The following is a 17,187-nucleotide window of genomic DNA, read 5'->3' as shown; positions in this document are numbered from 1 at the left end:
CTCACCCGAACTCCACTTCCACTGACAAGGGCGCTGCCATGTTGAGGAAGCCGAGCTCACGGGAAATTTCAACTTCCGGCGCGCCAGCAGCACTTCCTGTCGTCGCGGCCGGAAGAGGCGGTACCAGGCAGTCATTCTTCTCCGCTATTGGAGGGAGGCCGGGACGCGCTATTTGCGCCGGTCAACTCGCTGCCTTTTCGGAGAGCCTGGGTGGGCGCGACTTGCGCGAACCCCACCAAGCCTGGGGGTAGAGGGGGGTGTCTCGGCGTCCCGCACAGTGACTGAGAGCCACGTTACTGTTTATCTTGACTTAGTTACAATGTCTTCAGTCGGCACTGGGCTTAGGCAAGCCTGTCCACGCGTCTTGATTTTGGTTACCATTGATCCCCAAATCTTTATATCCAGCCCAGACATTTCTTTGTTTGTTTTCAGATTGATTTGTTTATTTATACAAACACTAGGTACAGTCAGAAGCTCGGGAGGGTGAGAGAATTCACCAGAGACAGAGCGGGGAGCAGAGCAGGCAGACTGACGAAATACACCTGCTGAGGGGAGCAGCGGCAGGAGAGGTCTGTGCGCCATGTGGGACCCTTGCCGGCGGCCGGGGATCGAACCGGCGCTGCAGAGGCTCAACCGCTGTGCCACGAGGGGAGGCCCTTATTAGAACTGTTGTTTTAAGCCTTCCTCCAGCCCTGGGCGTCTTGGCCATCACTGCTTGGACCTCCATGCTCAATTCAGCTGGAAGTGGTCCCCAATTGCTCCTGCTGCACTGGCAGTTTGTGCACCTGCGCAGGCTCCTGCAAATGCACCTCCTGCAAGACAAGCTGCTGCTCCTGCTGTCCGCAGGGCGGTGTCAAGTGTGCCAGGGTTATGTGCAAAGGGGCAGTGAACAGCTGCATCTCCTGTACCTGAAGTGGGGGACACCCAGCTCCCACATGGAAATAGAGCCACATGTACAAACCTGCATTTTCCATTTCACAGCTTGCCCACATTCCTTTTTCTATGATATGTGATAATAAAAGTTGCTGATTAAAAAAAAAACTGTTTTAAAATACCCCTTTCTGGCTGCACTGTGCTAACAAAAGCCTAGGGCAGAAATGCAATGGAGTGAATGTCCCAGGTATCTAAACTACAATACTTATCAATTCAACTTGGCATTGCTAGAGTATGGTGGTGTAACCTGGTGTTTAAGGGCAGAATGATGTAATGGTTAACAGGTAGTTCAACTGTCCCAGCTTTAGATCCAGCTCCCATCACTTTTTAGTTGAGTCTTTGTGCAAGTCCTGTAATAGTTGTCTGTAAAGTGGGGATTGTAGTGAGGACCAGATGAGTTCTTGGAACTGTGCCTCCCTAAACAGGCTTGACCGTGTCCCCCATTCTGGCAGGGTATCCCTGCCACCCACTGAAACACCCAAACAGGAAGCCTGAAGCACTGTTCTCAATTCTCTCCCACATCTAGTCATCATATTTGGATTATTGTGCCTTTTTTTTTTAAGTTTTATTTATTTATGCATGCAAGAACTGGGGTACAGGCCAGAGGTGTGGGGGGTGAGAGGATTCACTAGAGACAGTGTGGGGAACAGAACAGGCAGACTGAAATACACTGCTGAGGGGAGCAGCAGGTGTGATAGGAGAGGTCTGCTGTGCCATGTGGGTAGCTCCCTGGCCAGCCGGGGATCGAACTTGTGCTGCAAAGGCTGCAGATAGTTTCACGGTGCTGTGCTTAACCCCTTGTGCCACCAGGAGGCCCTAGAGTGCCTTCTATGCAGATTTTGGAACCCCAAATTCTTCTACCATCACTGAGTAGAGGTCATTAGGTGTGTTCTTCAGCTGCTACTTGCATAGCCCCAGAGGCTGGGAACTCTCTCCTGGTAAATCACCTCGCCTGCACTTACTTCTCTGGCCTGCAAGCTTCTGCCTCCCTCTCTCTGGTCTTGGCTTCATTTTATTTTATTTTTATACAATAACTGGGGTACAGGCCAGATGCACGGGAGGGTGAGAGGATTCACCAGAGACAGAGTGGGGGGCAGAACAGGCAGACTGAAGAAATACACTGCTACGGGGAGCAGAAGGCGAGTCAGGAGAGGTCTGCTGTGCCATGTGGGTAGCTCCCTGGCCAGCCGGGGATCGAACTCGTGCTACAAATTCAGCAGGCAGCTTCACAGTGCGGTGCTCAACCACCTGTGCCCTTGGCTTCATTTTATAACTTAATTCCACAACAGCTGAATCCCTTCAATGTACAAGACACTGTCCCAAGTCACTAGCAAAACAAGGACAAGTGAGATACAGCTCTGGGCCTCAACGTGGGCAAAGGAACGCTGTGGTAAATGGAAGGACCCCATGCTCCCTGCCCAGTGTGGGTAGATCACTGCCCAGTATGGACGGTTTCCAAATCCGAGAAGATTTGGAACTGAATGGCCACTTAAAGTCCTCGGGATGAAAATATTGTAAGAGTCTTCCACTGGCTCCTCCAGGGTAGGAACCTTGCCTGACACACCTTTTATGGTGTTTTGTGCATCAGCATGGGGTCAGGGAAGTGCTTGCTGAGTGGGTGAGTACATAATCTCCAGCTCAAAGCCATTTAATGGCTTCTCTTTGCCAACAAGGTCAGGCCTTCCTAGAAAACATTCAGGGCCCTCCACCTCGAGGTGCTGCATACCCTAGCCTCCACCCTGGGGGCCCACCTCCAGCAGCTGGAAGGGGAGAGCTTGAGAGCATTTGAAGAGCTTAGTCCACTTGAGAGCATTCACTGCACACCTATTAAGGGCCAGGCACGGTGCTGCTGCTGGGAACACGGCGAAACCAAAGGGGCTCTGCCTTCCTCCTGGGTCTAATGTTCTTAGAGGAAACAGGTACAAAAAACGGGCCATGAAGGTGGGGCCCGGGGCCCTTTGGGCACTGTTGGAGGACCCTAAACCAGGCCGGGAATCAGAAGGGCCTCCTGGAGGAAGTCACATTTAAGCCCAAATCCAAAGGGATTGTGGGAGGCAGAGGTGGACAGGGACAGGGCACAGGGGGGACCAGGGGCATTTCTTCCTTCCTGGAGGAGAGGGAATCCTTTGCTTTTCTCAACAGACAGGGGGGGCTCCAGCTCCCCTCACTGAATCAGTCCACTCTGTGGCCACCTGGCTCTCACTCCTAGAAAGCCCTTGGTTCTCCTGGCCCCAGGCCAGAGCGGACCTCTTCATTAGTAACAATAATAGCTTAACATAGTCACTCAACAAGTTTTTATTGAACGCCATTTTGTACCTGCCAGGGGCTTTACATGCGCCACCTGATGGACTCTGATGGGAACTGTCATTAAAACCTGTTTTTCAAATGAGGAAACAGGCTCAGAACCGCTGACTTGCCACGGGCCCCAGGTCGGGCCTCCACTCCAGGTGTATTGTCTTCAGGGTCCCCGCCCTGCTCACTGACCTCCATTGCCTCCCCTGGGGTCAGGCTCACCCAGATGCCCTCCCCTGCCCCTGGGATTCACGCAGAAGAGGGGCTTGGGCCCCACCCTGTCCCCTCTGTCGGGATGGCCATCCCCAGAGTCGGCCTCTGTCCCCTCTGAAGCTCCTAGAGGGACAATGGCGGGGTTGATGGGGGGGAGGCGAGGGCGCGGGTGCCCCCCTGCCTGCTGCCCTTTGTCTTCCCGCCTGCTCCCCTCGTGCACCCCGGGAGGCTGGGAGGCGCCTCTCGCAGGCTTCCTCCTCCCATTCTTGTGCTAATTGGGTGTCAAGCTGAGATCAGTGAGAAAGAAATCCGCCCTGGCTCGGGTTAAACTGCCGCCAAAGATGAGGGCTGAGCCCAGAATATCATTAGGCCTGGAGGAAGCAGGGCCTCTCCACGGAGGGAGGGGCTGGCCGGGCATTCAGGCCCCTTTGAAAGTCACTTGGCCGCCACCGCCTCAATGGGCCCCTCAGAGGTATTTAACCTTCTTCCCAGGAACTGAAAGTGATACGCCAAGCACTGGCCTGGGCGGTGGGACCTCCGGGGATGCCGGGGGCTGGCCCCTTCCAGCCTCCCAGGCACAGGTGGCAGATGGGAGCCCTGAGGCTCCGGCCGAGGACTTCTACCCGAGTGCCATTCAGACTCTGCGGGCTTTGGGACCTGCCTCTCCGAGCCTCAGTTACTCATCTGTGGAATAGGGATAAACACAATAGCTGCTTAGGTTACAGACTGAATGAAACGATGCCCAGAAAGTGCTCTGCTCGGCACCTGGCATGTCGGGGGTGGAGGGGTTCGTGTAAGGCACCCTCAGCAACTCCAGTGAAACAGGTTTGGCCCAGCTCAAGGATTTTAGGGCAGAGCACAAAGCCTGGAGGTGGGCAAGCCCAGTGTCTGCTGAGGGGCTGTTATAGAGCAACCTCGATATTAAACGGGTTCCTGGAGCTCCCAGTGTCTTTGGCTTTGACCTGGGGTGGGGGTGGAGTCCACAAAGCCTATATGGAATTAGCTTTGGGACATCCTTTTCCCCCTAACAGGGCCACTTCTCACATCCTGCAACTCTGGCCCCTGCCATCTGTGCTCTAAGGTGAGCCTGACACCTGCAGTCCTCGATTTCGATTATGGCTGCTCCGGTGTAGAACACCTCCCCCCTCCTGTTTTTGGAGAACTGGTCCTTGAAAGACCTTCGAGACCAGTAAATACATCCCTACCTTCCCATCCCTGTTCTCAGCCCCAAAGGTGGGCTGCCTGACTCAATAAGGGAACCTCCCACAGTGCTTTGCAAGCCCCGAAGCACGACACACATCAGTAACACCCACAAAACAGCAGCTATTAACTTCACGAGCACCTACTGCATGCAGGGAGACGCCGCAAGCTGGCTGGGATGACCCCAGTCTTGCCCTTCCTGGGGGGGAGGGGGAGGGGGTGCCAATGCAAGAAGTGAACTCAGGCCAGTCTGGGATCTTAGCCCCTGAGTATCTGTCTCATGCGCTGAAGAGAATCCACACCTCCTGCTGAGCTGAGAGGTCTGTACCACCTGATTCAAAACCGCCCCAGGCTAGGGATTCCAAGACCTATTGACGGGAGAGGACGCTGAGGCTTAGCTCGACAAGTGGACTTGAGCACAGGCTTGCTAGGCCCCTGACCAGGAGCTCCGGGCCACTATTCCACACCGCCTGGTGGTGAGTGATTGACCTGGAGGACGGAGTGGGGCTCCAGGGGGGCTGCTTCCCATTGGCCGGCACTCAGAACGGAGAGTTTAAGACACAAAGCCACGTGGCCAGCCAACTCCAGCTCCTAGGTCGGTTAAGGAAGGCTGTCAAAGGCTCAGGGAGGGGGGTCCTCTGGGCTGGGCTTTCCCTTGGGGGTGAGGCGGGGTCTCCCGCGCCTCCTTCCCACTTCCCAGGGCCAAGATGGGATTTGCCAAGCTCCACACGCCCTCTGCTGGCCGCGCGCAGGCACTACAGATATGCCTCGCGCTCCACTCCCCCCAAGGTCTGAAGAGCCCAATACCAGCTCTGCCACCCACCCCCACCCCCTCCCCCAAGAGGCTCCGGACTCCTCTTTCAAAATCGCTCTCCCAAGAGGCTCCCCAGATTTCCAATCCTGGCCACCTCCACCCAAACTGTCAGCTGCTGGCCTAGGGCGTGGCCACAGCTGGCTCCACAAGCATGTGTGGAATGGAAGCCGACTTCCCTGCTGCCTCCGCTCCGCGGGGCGGGTAGAGCAGCGTGGGCAGGGCATGGAGCTGGGTTCACATTCCAGCCCCCACTACTCGCTGTGGCAAGGCTGTGTGGGGCTTAGCAGTGAAGACAAAGCAGAGTCCACTGCCCAGGGCTGGGCCGCGTCCCTTTCCAGGGGGCCGCGTGTGCCACCAGCTCCGGGCCCAGAACAGCTGGCTCTCCACTGGCACTGCCGACAACAGCCCTGGCTGTCACATGCCCGGACGCCGAGGGACCGGCAGGAGCAGGGGGTTACAGATGGGGCTTAGGGTTTTCTCTCTCAAGGGCTCTGACCAGCCCTTTCCTCCCAACAGCTCCCTGGCTCTTGAAGCCCCTTCACTGACTCCCACTCTGCGGAGGAGAGCGAGCCACCGGCCCAAGGCCACGGCCCTTCAGGGACACAGTAGGCAGACTTTCCGCACCCCGCAGACCCCAGGGGACTGCCCCAGCTAGATCCCACACTGCAGGCTGGGCTGCGGCCTCTTACCTGCCGGCCGATCCCCAAGTCCAGTGAACGAAGGGATGAGTAAGTGGACGGGCAGGAGGTGGGACCCGAGCAGGCTGGGGGAGCCCACGTGGCATGCACACAGGCTGGGGAGTCAAGGCAGAGTTTATTGACCCCTGAGTGCCCCCACCCCTCCTTCCCTCATAGCCAGGCCAGGACTGACGGAGGTGACATGGACAGACCAGACAGCCAGGCAGCTACCCAGGGAGAGGATGCGGTGGGGGTGTCTGTCGGGGCCCTCTGCTGAAGATCAGGGCCTCCTCCTCCCCTCTGGAGGTGCGGCCAGGGCTGAGTGGTGTGTGAGCAGCTCCTGGGTCAGGTTCCTCTTTGGCCACCTGATCAAGGGTCCCCTGCTCACTCTGCTGGCTTCCTGAGTCTGGGGGCTTCCGCCTGGGCCCCATTTATAAGCGCCTCACTCTCTGGGGAGAGCCTGGCAACCCTCTACCTCCCCCTGCCCTGACCCAAGACATCATCCTGAATGGCCCAGTCAGTCTCAGCCTGGGGTGCAGGGGCCTTGGAGACATAACCTGGGTTTGAGGCTTTCACAGAAAGCCTTGGAGGTGGGGGGGCGCAGGGAGAGGCGGCAGTGAGTCACTTGGCAGTTTTGGGGAGGAGGGGCTGGCACCTCAAGGTGCTGGGCCCTGCTTGCTTTGGTCTGGCACCGCCCAGGAGCTGTCTGGGGTGGGAGCTGGGGCTCTGGATCCAGCATCCACCGGCCCTCAGAGAGACGGGCAAATCACAGCTTCTCTTCGCCAGCCTGGATCCGGGCATAGGCCTCGCATTCCAGGGGGACGTAGCGGCCCTTCCGGGCGTCCAGGTAGAACAACGGGTCTCTCACGACTGCAGGGTCAAAGCCCTCCTTCCGCAGTTCTGTCTTCTGTAGCTTGTAGGTCCCTGTGGGTGCGAGGAGCAGTGGGAGAGGCGTCGGTGAGCACAGGGTCTGAGCACCCAGGAACGGCCCGTGGTGAGGAGGGCTGGGGAGGGTGAAGCAGGGGCCCTGTGGGGGTGGGGCAGGGCCTTTCTCAGGGGAGAGGGTAAGACCCTCTGCCCGCTCCCTGCGCGGCCCCTCCGTCACCCGGTGAGCCTGCCTCTGCGGTGGCCCTGGGACCTTTCTCAAGCCCCAGGGCTGGGCTGGTCTTATAACTAGCTTTGACAAAGAGAATGCAGCGGAGCTGCACACTCAGAGGTACGGTGGGCCACAGCTGCTGCGTTGGTCCGTGAGATACACATCTCCACGGCGGAAGGTTCTTCTGGGCAGTGCTGTGGAACCAAGTGCTGGGCTCCAAGGCTGCCGGGGCCCCCAGCCCCGGGGGAGTCACTGAGTGATATGGCACTTTGACCCTAGTTGGGCCCACAGAAGAGTCACTCAGCTGAGCTGGACCTAAATGGCTGACCCACACCCTGTGAGTGCATCAAATACTTGTTTGTCTTCAGCCCTAAGTCTGGGGGCGTCTGTCCTGCAGCAAAGCTTCCTGGGAACCTGAGGTCTGACAGCTTCCCTGCCCCTCCTGGGCAGGAAGTCACAATCCTCAGGGGACTTGCAGTCTCAGTCACGAGCCTAGTCCCAGTGTTCCTGCCAGACTCCCCACGTCAAGGGCTCCCAGGGGCCAGACAGGGGCTGCCAGGACTAAGGAGAGCAGGGGCAGAGATGGGTCTGGGCCTCAGTGCTTCCTGCTCACCAAGGAACCCCCAAGAGACACCAGCACACCCTCAGACAGGATGGCACTGCCCTGCACAGGACAGCAGACCCACCACTCACTTCTCCCTGGGATGATGGTTACAGCCCCTTACTCATCTCCCTACCTGTCCCTTCGTCAGGGGCCTGCACCCTCTCCCACTCCACACAGCAGCCAGACTGCTTTGCGGAACACGGACCTGAGCTCAGACACTCTGTAGCTCCCTACTGCCCAGGACAGGCCCCTGCTGGCCTCCCTGTCCCTCAAGACAAAGGCTGCCCCTCTCACCTGCTGCGGCTCGGGAGGCCTCCTCCTACCTCTGTAGCTCCTGACCCCTTCCTGCCTCAGGGACTTTGCACTGGCTGTTTCCATAGCCCGGAATGCCTCCCGCCTCCATCAGGGCTTCCTTCTTGTTCAGATCTCAGCTTAAACGTCCCCTCCTCAGGGAGCCCCCCTGTCATCCCCAACGCTTCATTCACTTTTTCTCCAGCTGATGAGTGTCCCGTGCTACTTCTTTGCAACTTCTTGTCCTATAGCTGTCTCACCTACTGCTGTGGAAGTTCCAGGAAGGCAAGCCTAGCACAGTGCCTGGGACACAGGAGGTACACAGTGAACACTTTGTCTCTCTAATGAGCAGACAGGCCTTCTCTCTAGGGCCTGGGCTGCTCACTGCACAGGGAGGCCAGTTTACCAACTAGCCAGCAAGGCTGTGGGTGAAGTCAAGTGACAGCCCTGTTCAGAAAGCAGCAGGAGGGCCAGCTGGATGGACAGGGGCGGGTAGACCTGTTTTATGCAGCTCAGGCAGGAAGCGCAAGAAGATAGGGCGGGCGTAGAGAGGCAGCTCCTTCTCCAGAAGCTTTGCGAAGTGCTCCAGGTCACACTGACCAGTGGGGTTGGCCACAGCAGCCATTCCAGCCCGGCCCTCGGTTCCTGAGGATAGCAGGATGGAGGTGAGGGGCCTGCACTACCTAGGTGGACCAGTCCTCTTCCCCCAGGTGCCTGGTACCTCCCCTTCCACCCCCAGAAACCTGGTACCTCCCCCTCCACCCCCAGAAACCTGGTACCTCCCCCTCCACCCCCAGAAACCTGGTACCTCCCCCTCCACCCCCAGATACCTGGTACCTCCCCCTCCATCCCCAGAAACCTGGTACCTCCCCCTCCACCCCCAGATACCTGGTACCTCCCCCTCCACCCCCAGAAACCTGGTACCTCCCCCTCCACCCCCAGATACCTGGTACCTCCCCCTCCGCCCCCAGATACCTGGTACCTCCCCTTCCTCTCCCAGATACCTGGCACCCCCCCTCCGCCCCCAGATACCTGGCACCTCCCCCTCCCCTGTACCTGGCACCTCGACGCCATACACTGCCACATCGGCCATGTCCAGCAGGCGGCTGAGTGTGCCTTCGACCTCGGTGGTGGACACGTTCTCGCCTTTCCAGCGGAAAGTGTCCCCCGTGCGGTCCCGGAAGTACAGGTAGCCCAGCTCGTCCATCACCAGCACATCGCCTAGGGAGGAGAGGCGCGGTGGGCTGGCGGGGGTCCCGGGAGGTCTTCTCTCCGGGTAGGGAAGTCCCTCCATTCTCCTCCATCCCACCATCCTGAAGGGCTCCCAAGGCCTGGGAGGTGCCCACCCACCAGTGAGGTAGGCCTGGTCCCCCTTCTTGAAGACATCTCTGGCGATCTTCTTGCTGTTGGCGCCCTGGTTGAGGTAGCCGTCAAAGCGCCGCAGGGGGTCCTGTTGGATGATCCGGCCCACCAGCTGGCCCGGCTCGCCTGGGGGCAGAGGGCGGCCTGTTGGGCGTGCCCTGGGAGACCTGTGTCCCTCACTGTGTCCCTCAGCCCGAAACGCTGCCTGTACCTTGACCTGCACCTTGACCTGACTCTTTACAGTGCTTCCCTCGCACCCCAAAGAGAGGTCTGACTCCAGGCACCTGGCGCCCCGAGGGCAGGTCTGACTCCAGGCACCGGGGTCTAGTCTGAGCCATGGAAAGATGAACCAAAAGGGCCAAGCCTGGCGGGGCGGCCAAACCAAAGCAGCAGCCGGCCCCTGCTCTGCCCCAGAGCTTCCCTCTTTACCATGTGCTCCTTGGGGGAACCCCATGAGGCAGTGCAGCCACCAGCCCATTTGCAGAGGAGGGGCTCAGGCAGGGAGGGAGAGTGCTGAGGGGCTGGGCCGGGGTCGTCCCCGGCAGCCTAGACCCAGGACCCTCAACACAAGGAAGGGGTGGACAGATGAACGCACGAAGGAATGGCCGGATGGGACGGTGGGTAAACAGATGGAGGGAGGGCCGAGTGGATGGGGGGCTGCGTGGGGGAACGCAGGGATGGATAAATGAAGAAACAAACGATTCTCTATCGGAAGAGCTACCTGATGGCCACTAGTCAGAACAGGGCTCCCCAGCCATCTCCCTCCTGAGCCAACCCTTCCACCTCTAAGCCCCCATTCCACCCGCGGCAGACCTGGTTGGCAGGGGATGCAGACGCCGTCGGGCCCCCGGATCAGCTCCATGGTGTCCTCGTTGACACGTACCAGCCGGATGGGGTACACAAAAGACAGGATGCGGCTGTTGAAGCCACAGGCCCCTACCTAGAAGGACCAAGACTTGGACCTGGGCTCTCCTGCCAGGAGCCCCACACTGAATAGCTCCCCCCCATCCCACGCTGGAGCTCCGCCGGCTCTGCCATGGCACCTCCCAAGGCCCGAGCACGCCCGGCCCGGAGCACCTGGCTGTCGAAGTTGCCCAGGCTGCAGTTGCACTCGGTGGCCCCGTAGAACTCGGCCACCTGGGGGATCTGGAAGCGGCCCGCGAAGTCGGTCCAGATGGACTGCCGGAGCCCGTTGCCCAGCGCCATGCGCACGTGGTGCTGCCTTTCCGCCTCCCGCGGCTGCTGGTTCAGGAGGTAGCGGCACAGTTCCCCGATGTACTGCACGATCTAGGGATGGGGCTGTCGTGAGTGGGGCCCTAAGGCTGCGCTCACTGCCCCACCTGCCACCCCTCGGGCCCCTACCCCACCTAGTCCTGTTCCCCCAGGGGTCAGCTGAGGGTCCCTCCCCCATCTGGGCCTCAGTTTCCCCATCCGAACCATGAGAATGCTGCCCAAATGCACAACTCGCCAGCTGGAGGACACACGTCCCTGAGTCGGGGTGGTGGGGGGGACACGGGACAGGGACGGCTCAACCCCTTTCTTACTGTGCAGTTGTACTTGATACAATCGTCCCAGAACCGGGAGGCTGAGAACTTCTTCCGGATCACCACGGTCATGCCGTGCAGCAGGCACTGTCCGATACCCACGATGTTTCCTGCAGGTGGAGGATGGGCCCTGGAGGTCAGCAACACGGGGGACCTCCCCCAGCCCAAAGGCCTTCCCTTCCCACACTAACTCGCCATATCCTTTTCCTTGTCAAGCACCTTCCTGGCTCCCCATCGCTGCTGTACGCTCCAGAGGGCATTGGCCCCATTCCTGCTCTGCGATGCTGCCATCCAGCGGGGGACGCTGGGCTAGCCCACCGGGCTGCCGCCCCTGCCTGCCTTGGAGGCACCTCCTCCAGGAAGCCCATCTCGGGACTCTTTCCTGGCGCAAACTCCTGTAGCCTACCCCTCCCCCATGCACCCCACACCCCGTCTCTATCAGTCAGGTGGGCTCCCATCATCCCTCTGCCACACACACGCCTGGCTCTAAGCACCAGGAGTCCAAGAACTATATTTATTCCATCTGTTTTCCCTTTACCCCTCAGACCAAGCGGCAGGCCGGGGCACCTCAGCGGAAAGGAACTTAACAGACCAGACAAAGAGACACAGCCATAGGCAGGGGGGCTGGCGTGGCTGCCCCCACCCAGCAGTGGAGGCAATGGCCATGTCTGAACTTCTGCCCAGACGTGACCCCAGGGCTCATGTGTTCCTACTGCAACAAGCTGCCTGCCAAGTGGGGTAGGGCCTCCTCCCCCCCAGGGACCTGAGTGTGCAGGGCTGGGGGGCGGGCCCAGGATCACCTGCAGAGTGGTAGAGTGGGAGACAGTCGTACACGATATCATCAGGCCGCATGCGGAATCCATAGTACACCAGGGCAGCCATGCGGTAATACCTGGGGGAAGGCTCAGGGCTTAGTGGCGGAGGAGAGGCTGCTGGGTCTCCGCTCCCACTCCCGCGGCACCAGCCCCTTACCTGCTGTGTACCACGATGGCGGCTTTGGGCAGTCCCGTGGTGCCCGACGTGTAGATGTAGAAGAGCTTATCTGAAGGAAACAGAAACATGAGCTGCTACGAAGAGGTGGCACAGGCTGGGGACCGCTGTGTGTGCGCATCCTGCAACCCCTACGACATCACACCTCCTCCTGCAAGCCCGCTTGGATGACCCCAGACACTGCTCTCTCCTCTAACACCTACATCTGTTCCCTCAATGAACACTTCCTGGGCCCTCGCTCTGGCCAGATTCAGAGAGTCATCAGGGACTAAGATGGGCACAGGCCCTGACCTGGCGGAGGTCACAGCTGAGGGGGTCAGGGGAAGACAGAGCGATTCTAATACTGAGCATAGAGTGCCAAGAGGAGGTGGAAAGCCCAGCGGTGACATGTGACCCCAGCTGCTGGGAGGGCGTCCCCAGAGGAGGTGGGGCCCTGGGCCTGCGGGCAAGGGGAAGGGCTGCTGCAGGAAGCAGGGTGCCGAAGGGTTCCGCACCACTGACCACTTCTCTAGTCCCCCTGCAGTCCTGAGCAGGGGGTAGTCTCTGTACAAGGCTCAGCCTGTTCTACGCAGGCAGGCCTCACCTGGTGCAGGTACGGCCTTTCCAGACTCAAGGTACGTGGCGACCCCGCGTCCCACAGGCCTGCTGGAGTCATCTTCCCAGCAGCCTGTGCTGCCTCTGTTTTTCGTTTTTCAGCAATAAAGTATGTTTGAATTAAGGTATCAGAGTGTCGAGACACAAAGCCCTTGCACACCACAGACCATGGCATGGTGTGAATATGACTTACATGCACTGGGAAATGAGAATTGTCCTGTGACTGGCTTTATCACGCGTTTGCCCATACATGGTGGTCTGGACCTGAGGCCATGGCCGCATCAACCGTCTTATGGGCTCAAGAGGCCTCAGGGCTGGGCACCACAAGGGCACTGGGCCAAACCCGCCAGCATCCCTGCTCTCAAGTAGCTGATGAAAGCCAGGAGATAAGATCTGCTATGACAGAGGCCACACGGTGATAATGACAGAGAGCAGCTGGGTAACTTCCTGTCACACCCGTTTCATGACTTGGCCTGCTTGGTCTTCAAGGGTCCAGACCACCCCATAAAACCGGTTCTGTCTCTATCCCTAAATGTATGGCTGTGGGAAATGAGGCTCTGAGGGCAGCTCAGGGATTCAGGGATCCCCAAGGCAGGGAATCCAGGATCTGGACTTGGCCTGCAGGGGCTCCAGAAGGCAGGCCTAAGCACAGGGGAAGAGGCGGGGCGGAGGCCATGGGGGGCAGGCAGTCAAAGGAGAGGTTTGCAGCTCAAAAGGCTGCACAGAGCTGGTGCCGGAGCTGGTGCCGGATGGACGCTCAGGTTGTGCACCCCCAATCTCAGTCAAAGTTGGGCCGAGTAGTGCCTGGGCCCACACCAGCCTGCACACAGGCACCAGCCAGGGCTCGGTGGTGAATCCGGCTAGAATGTGAGCGCCTGTGTGCGGGCTCTGTGCCTGGCGCTTTCACGCATTTCAGCTCAATTAAGTTTCATAGTGACCCCCGGGTGACCACCCCCCTTGTGCCAGAGGAAGAAGGAAGGCGGTGTGACTCAGTCAGGGTCGCACAGCACATGTGCAGAACCCAGGCCAGTGCTCAGTCCTGGGCCTTGCCGGAAGCCCTCTGCGGGGGCGGGGCCCACCTGTGAAGCCCTTGTCAGGGCGACTGGGCAGGTGCTTGGGAGCATCTTCCAGCAGGGGGTCCAGGTGCTCCGTGCTGGTGGGGACGGCACTGGGCTCCCAGGGGCCGGAGCAGAAGAGGCTGAGGGAGGGGTCCAAGCTGGCGTGGATCTCGGAGACAGCTGCAGGGGAGACAGGGCAGATCGGCAGGCAGGCCAGGAAACCCCAGGACCTCTGCCCAGGCTCCCATCACTGCCAGCTCATGACACCGCGGGATTCTAAACAATAACCCTAGGAGGGAGATAACACCACACCCCATTTTACAGGAGAGGAAGTCGAGGCTCTGAGAACAGGAGACACTTGTGCTAGAATGTGCTAGGGCTGGGCCTCAACAACACCTCTGTCCCACACACGCTTGCCCACTGCGCACTGGTCTGTGTGGGACCAGTCAGAAGGCAGGAATGGGGGTCAGAGGGCAGTGACCCCCCCAGCCTCTTTAGAGAGCGGACCTTTCTCTCAGGTTCCCCATGTACTGCAGATGTCCAGCTACTCACTAGTCTGGGCAAAGCCACTCCTGGCCCACCCTGCCCGCTTCCTCTGGCTTCCTCCAGATTCGTCCCACCCCCTCCCTCTCCCTGCTGCATCCTTCCTCCTCCCCTTCCAGCATCTTTGGAACCTTCCCTGTCCATTATCCACAACCGCAGCAGTAAGGGGAGAAAGAACAGGACACCGTGGCCAAGTCCAAGATCAAATCTCAGTTCCGCCACTTCCCAGCTGGGCGACCTTGGCTGAGTTCCTCACCCAGCTCTGAATCTCAGTCTCCTCATCTTTAAAGCTGGTGACCTCACCAGCTTTGTGGGGATCAGGGCAGCTCTTGTAAAGATCCCCCATTCAGCACTTGGTCTCCGCCCAAGGTGGCAGCAAACAAAATGCAAGCGCGGCAGGAGGGCAGGGAATGGAGTCTCGTTCCCACTTTGTAGAGGACATGAAGAGGCCTCACTAGTCCGGGAATATCTGAGGCCTCACCCAGCATCACTGTTAGTGCTTCAAGTGAAGCAGCTTGAAGGCGGTGCGAGGTCGGGACTACAGTGAGGAAACTGAGGCGTAGGCACTTCCAGTCTCTTACTCAGCATCTTCAGCTAACTGCTGGCTGAGCCCAGGCCTCACCACTGAGCCATACAGCCCCCCTCCCCACAGCCAGAAAGGAGCCGTGGCTTGTGCAAGATCCCGTGGGACTCCCTGCCAGACCCCCACCCTTTGGGGGCTCACCTGGGGCCATCTCGCTGCCAAAGATGAGGGCACGGGCCCGGGAGGTGGTCAGACAGTGGCGCAAGGCATCCCGCCGGAGGTTGGTGTTGATGAGTGCGGCCTCCACACCCAGCTTGGCCATGCCCAGCCACAGGCCCACAAACTCATTGCGGTTCTCCATGAAGAGGGCTGCCACGTCGCCCGAGGCCAGGCCCTGGGCCTGCAGGAAGTTGGCCACGCTGCTCGAGTAGTCATCCAGCTGGCGAAAGGTCCAGTGGGTGTCCGTGCCCTCAAAGATCAGTGCCGTCTTCTCGGGGTGGCGCCGTACCGTAGCGGCAAATAAGATGGGCACGGTCCTCCGCTCCTGCAGGTACTTGCGAACCTTTGCCTTGACTCGCAGGAGCACCATGCCGCCGCTGCGGGAGTAAGTGGGGAGCCGTGACTGCTGGGGCCGGGAGGGGGGGGTCCAGCCAGCCAGCCTGGGGGCTGCTGTGCACAGGGAGGCTCGATCACTTGTACCACTGCCCCTTTCCAGCACTGTCACTATCACGTGCACCAGCACGCCCGATGCCCCAAGGCAGCATGGGTGGGGGGAATCACTTCCTCCCTGTGTGGAGGAGGAAGGCCAGGCTGGGCCAGTGCCAGCCCTGCCTCAGGTTTCAGATGGTCTGTGGCCCAATGGAGTCTGGAACCCCAGTCCTCTTTGACTCCAGAGTTCAATTTCTACTCCCCTCTAAGTCCTGTTCCAAGCCAGCTGCTGTCGAGCCTTCCAGGACACCGGGGCCCCAAGTCAAAGTCTGAAACCTTTTGGGGCCTCCCATAGCTCCCCACCCCCGTCGTCACAGTAAATAAACGATGAGTCTGCGATTTGTCCAGTCTTCCATCTGTGAGTCCAATAAGGGCGCGGCTCTGTCCTGTTCACCACCATGTCCCTTGGGTCGCTCGGGGCCAGGCACAGAGATGGTCAATAAGTGTCCGTGGAATGGCCTGGTATTCCCCGTCCTGCCCCACCCCACCCCTCTGCCTCTGAACTTTCCAGCTCCCCGCCTCGCTGCCTTTGCTGATGCCAGGCTGATGGACTTGCTGATACCCTCTGGCTGGACTCCTCTGCTCCCATCTACTGTAGATGCCTCTCCAGTGCAACTCCTGGCCCTCCCTGAGGCCCTGGCCTGAAGCCACCCCTCCTTGCTCCGGGCTCCCACAGCTCACTGCACCTCCCACCCTTCCTGTTCGGGTCACTTGATACCTCCTTTTGCAATCAACTCAGGTTGACAAATGCAGAGCTGCCTCTTCTGGGCGGGGGTTGCTCTGCTGGGCCACTGCTGGGCCGCCAGGGTCTCTGTCCACGTTTGTCTGTTTAGGGCTTCACTGTGTCCCCTTCCCTCCCTGGCCAATTTGAGCAGGGCCCAGGTCTGGGCCTGCCTTGTTCCTTTGTGGCCCTAGAGCCAGCCTGGCACCTGGAGTGGAGCAGGTGGCGGCAGGTGCTTCTGATACAGGACATCCCCAACTTTTCTTTGGGGAGCATGTGATGACTTGGGGCCCTGCTCTAGAATTCATGCCAACACCCAAAGACAACATTCCCAGCACAGCGTGTCCCCGGGACCCCTTGCAGATGTCTCTTCAACCCCTGCTATTCCGTGTATGTCCCAGCCCCCAAGTCTGCCCCAAACTAAGGAGACTTTGACCTTGGAGGTGCAGGTACTGGGTACTATTGCCAGGGGACAGGGGGACGTGGAGCAGAGGCTGCTCTTTTGGGTCCCGGATATCCTGTGTTGGTAGAGGCGTGGGGAGTTCTAGGGAGTTAGGAGCCCAGCACAGTGTGGAAGATCCTAGGAAGGGCTGGACCGGGTACTCACAAGACATCGCGCCTGATGGTCTTGATGAAGACTCGGACAAAGCGCCAGCCGCCGGACCCCAGGTAGAGAAGCAGCACAGAGAATCCCACTTGGGTCCAGGGCAACTTCAGCACCAGCTTGGAGAACAGCAGCACCCCCACTAGAGAGGCCCCGAGCAGCATTGTGGCCTGTGGGCAAGGGCGGTCAGTGGACCCAAATGTCCGGGTCATCCACCTCCTGACCCAGAGGCCAGGCCACAGTGATCCCAAAGCACCAACCAGTAGTGGTGCTGAGGCCGTACCGAGTGGGTGGCTGAGGACGGGGTCCCCTTCCAACTGGAGGGGAAGGCTAGAGGTGCAGGACTTGAGGAGCGTTCCAAGGGTGAGAGGCAAGGCTGGGGTGTAGCCCCTAGTCCCATCTCTGCCTAGGACTCTCTGA

The 17,187-nt window shown here is 59.5% G+C and overlaps 1 protein-coding gene across 1 annotated transcript; it reads right to left on the bottom strand.

Moving 5' to 3' along the window:
* Window positions 1-6,287: 6,287 nt before the first annotated feature.
* Window positions 6,288-16,934, bottom strand: LOC311188149 (long-chain fatty acid transport protein 4). Its single transcript, XM_084259901.1, has 12 exons — window positions 16,771-16,934; window positions 14,936-15,330; window positions 13,690-13,848; window positions 11,999-12,068; window positions 11,827-11,918; window positions 11,027-11,136; window positions 10,560-10,769; window positions 10,296-10,422; window positions 9,471-9,608; window positions 9,177-9,341; window positions 8,619-8,765; window positions 6,288-7,053 (listed from the first exon to the last, which is right to left on the bottom strand). Exons 1-12 carry the CDS (start codon window positions 16,929-16,931, stop codon window positions 6,896-6,898), a joined length of 1,932 nt encoding a protein of 643 aa, XP_084116027.1. The 5' UTR covers window positions 16,932-16,934; the 3' UTR covers window positions 6,288-6,895.
* Window positions 16,935-17,187: the final 253 nt, after the last annotated feature.

The sequence above is a fragment of the Talpa europaea genome, assembly GCF_964194135.1.
Source record: "Talpa europaea genome assembly, contig: HAP1_SCAFFOLD_375, whole genome shotgun sequence".
Classification (NCBI taxonomy): Eukaryota; Metazoa; Chordata; class Mammalia; order Eulipotyphla; family Talpidae; genus Talpa; species Talpa europaea.
The sequence above is the reverse complement of the archived record's forward strand: the minus strand, read 5'-3'. Positions and strand labels throughout refer to the sequence as shown.

Excerpts from the sequence above, each read along its gene's own strand:
- LOC311188149 (XM_084259901.1), bottom strand. The coding sequence starts at position 16,931 with ATGCTGCTCGGGGCCTCTCTAGTGGGGGTGCTGCTGTTCTCCAAGCTG. Across the intron at positions 11,919-11,998 it reads GCCATCGTGGTACACAGCAG|GTATTACCGCATGGCTGCCC; the intron begins GTAAGGGGCTGG and ends GCCTTCCCCCAG. Across the intron at positions 8,766-9,176 it reads GTATGGCGTCGAGGTGCCAG|GAACCGAGGGCCGGGCTGGA; the intron begins GTACAGGGGAGG and ends TGCTATCCTCAG.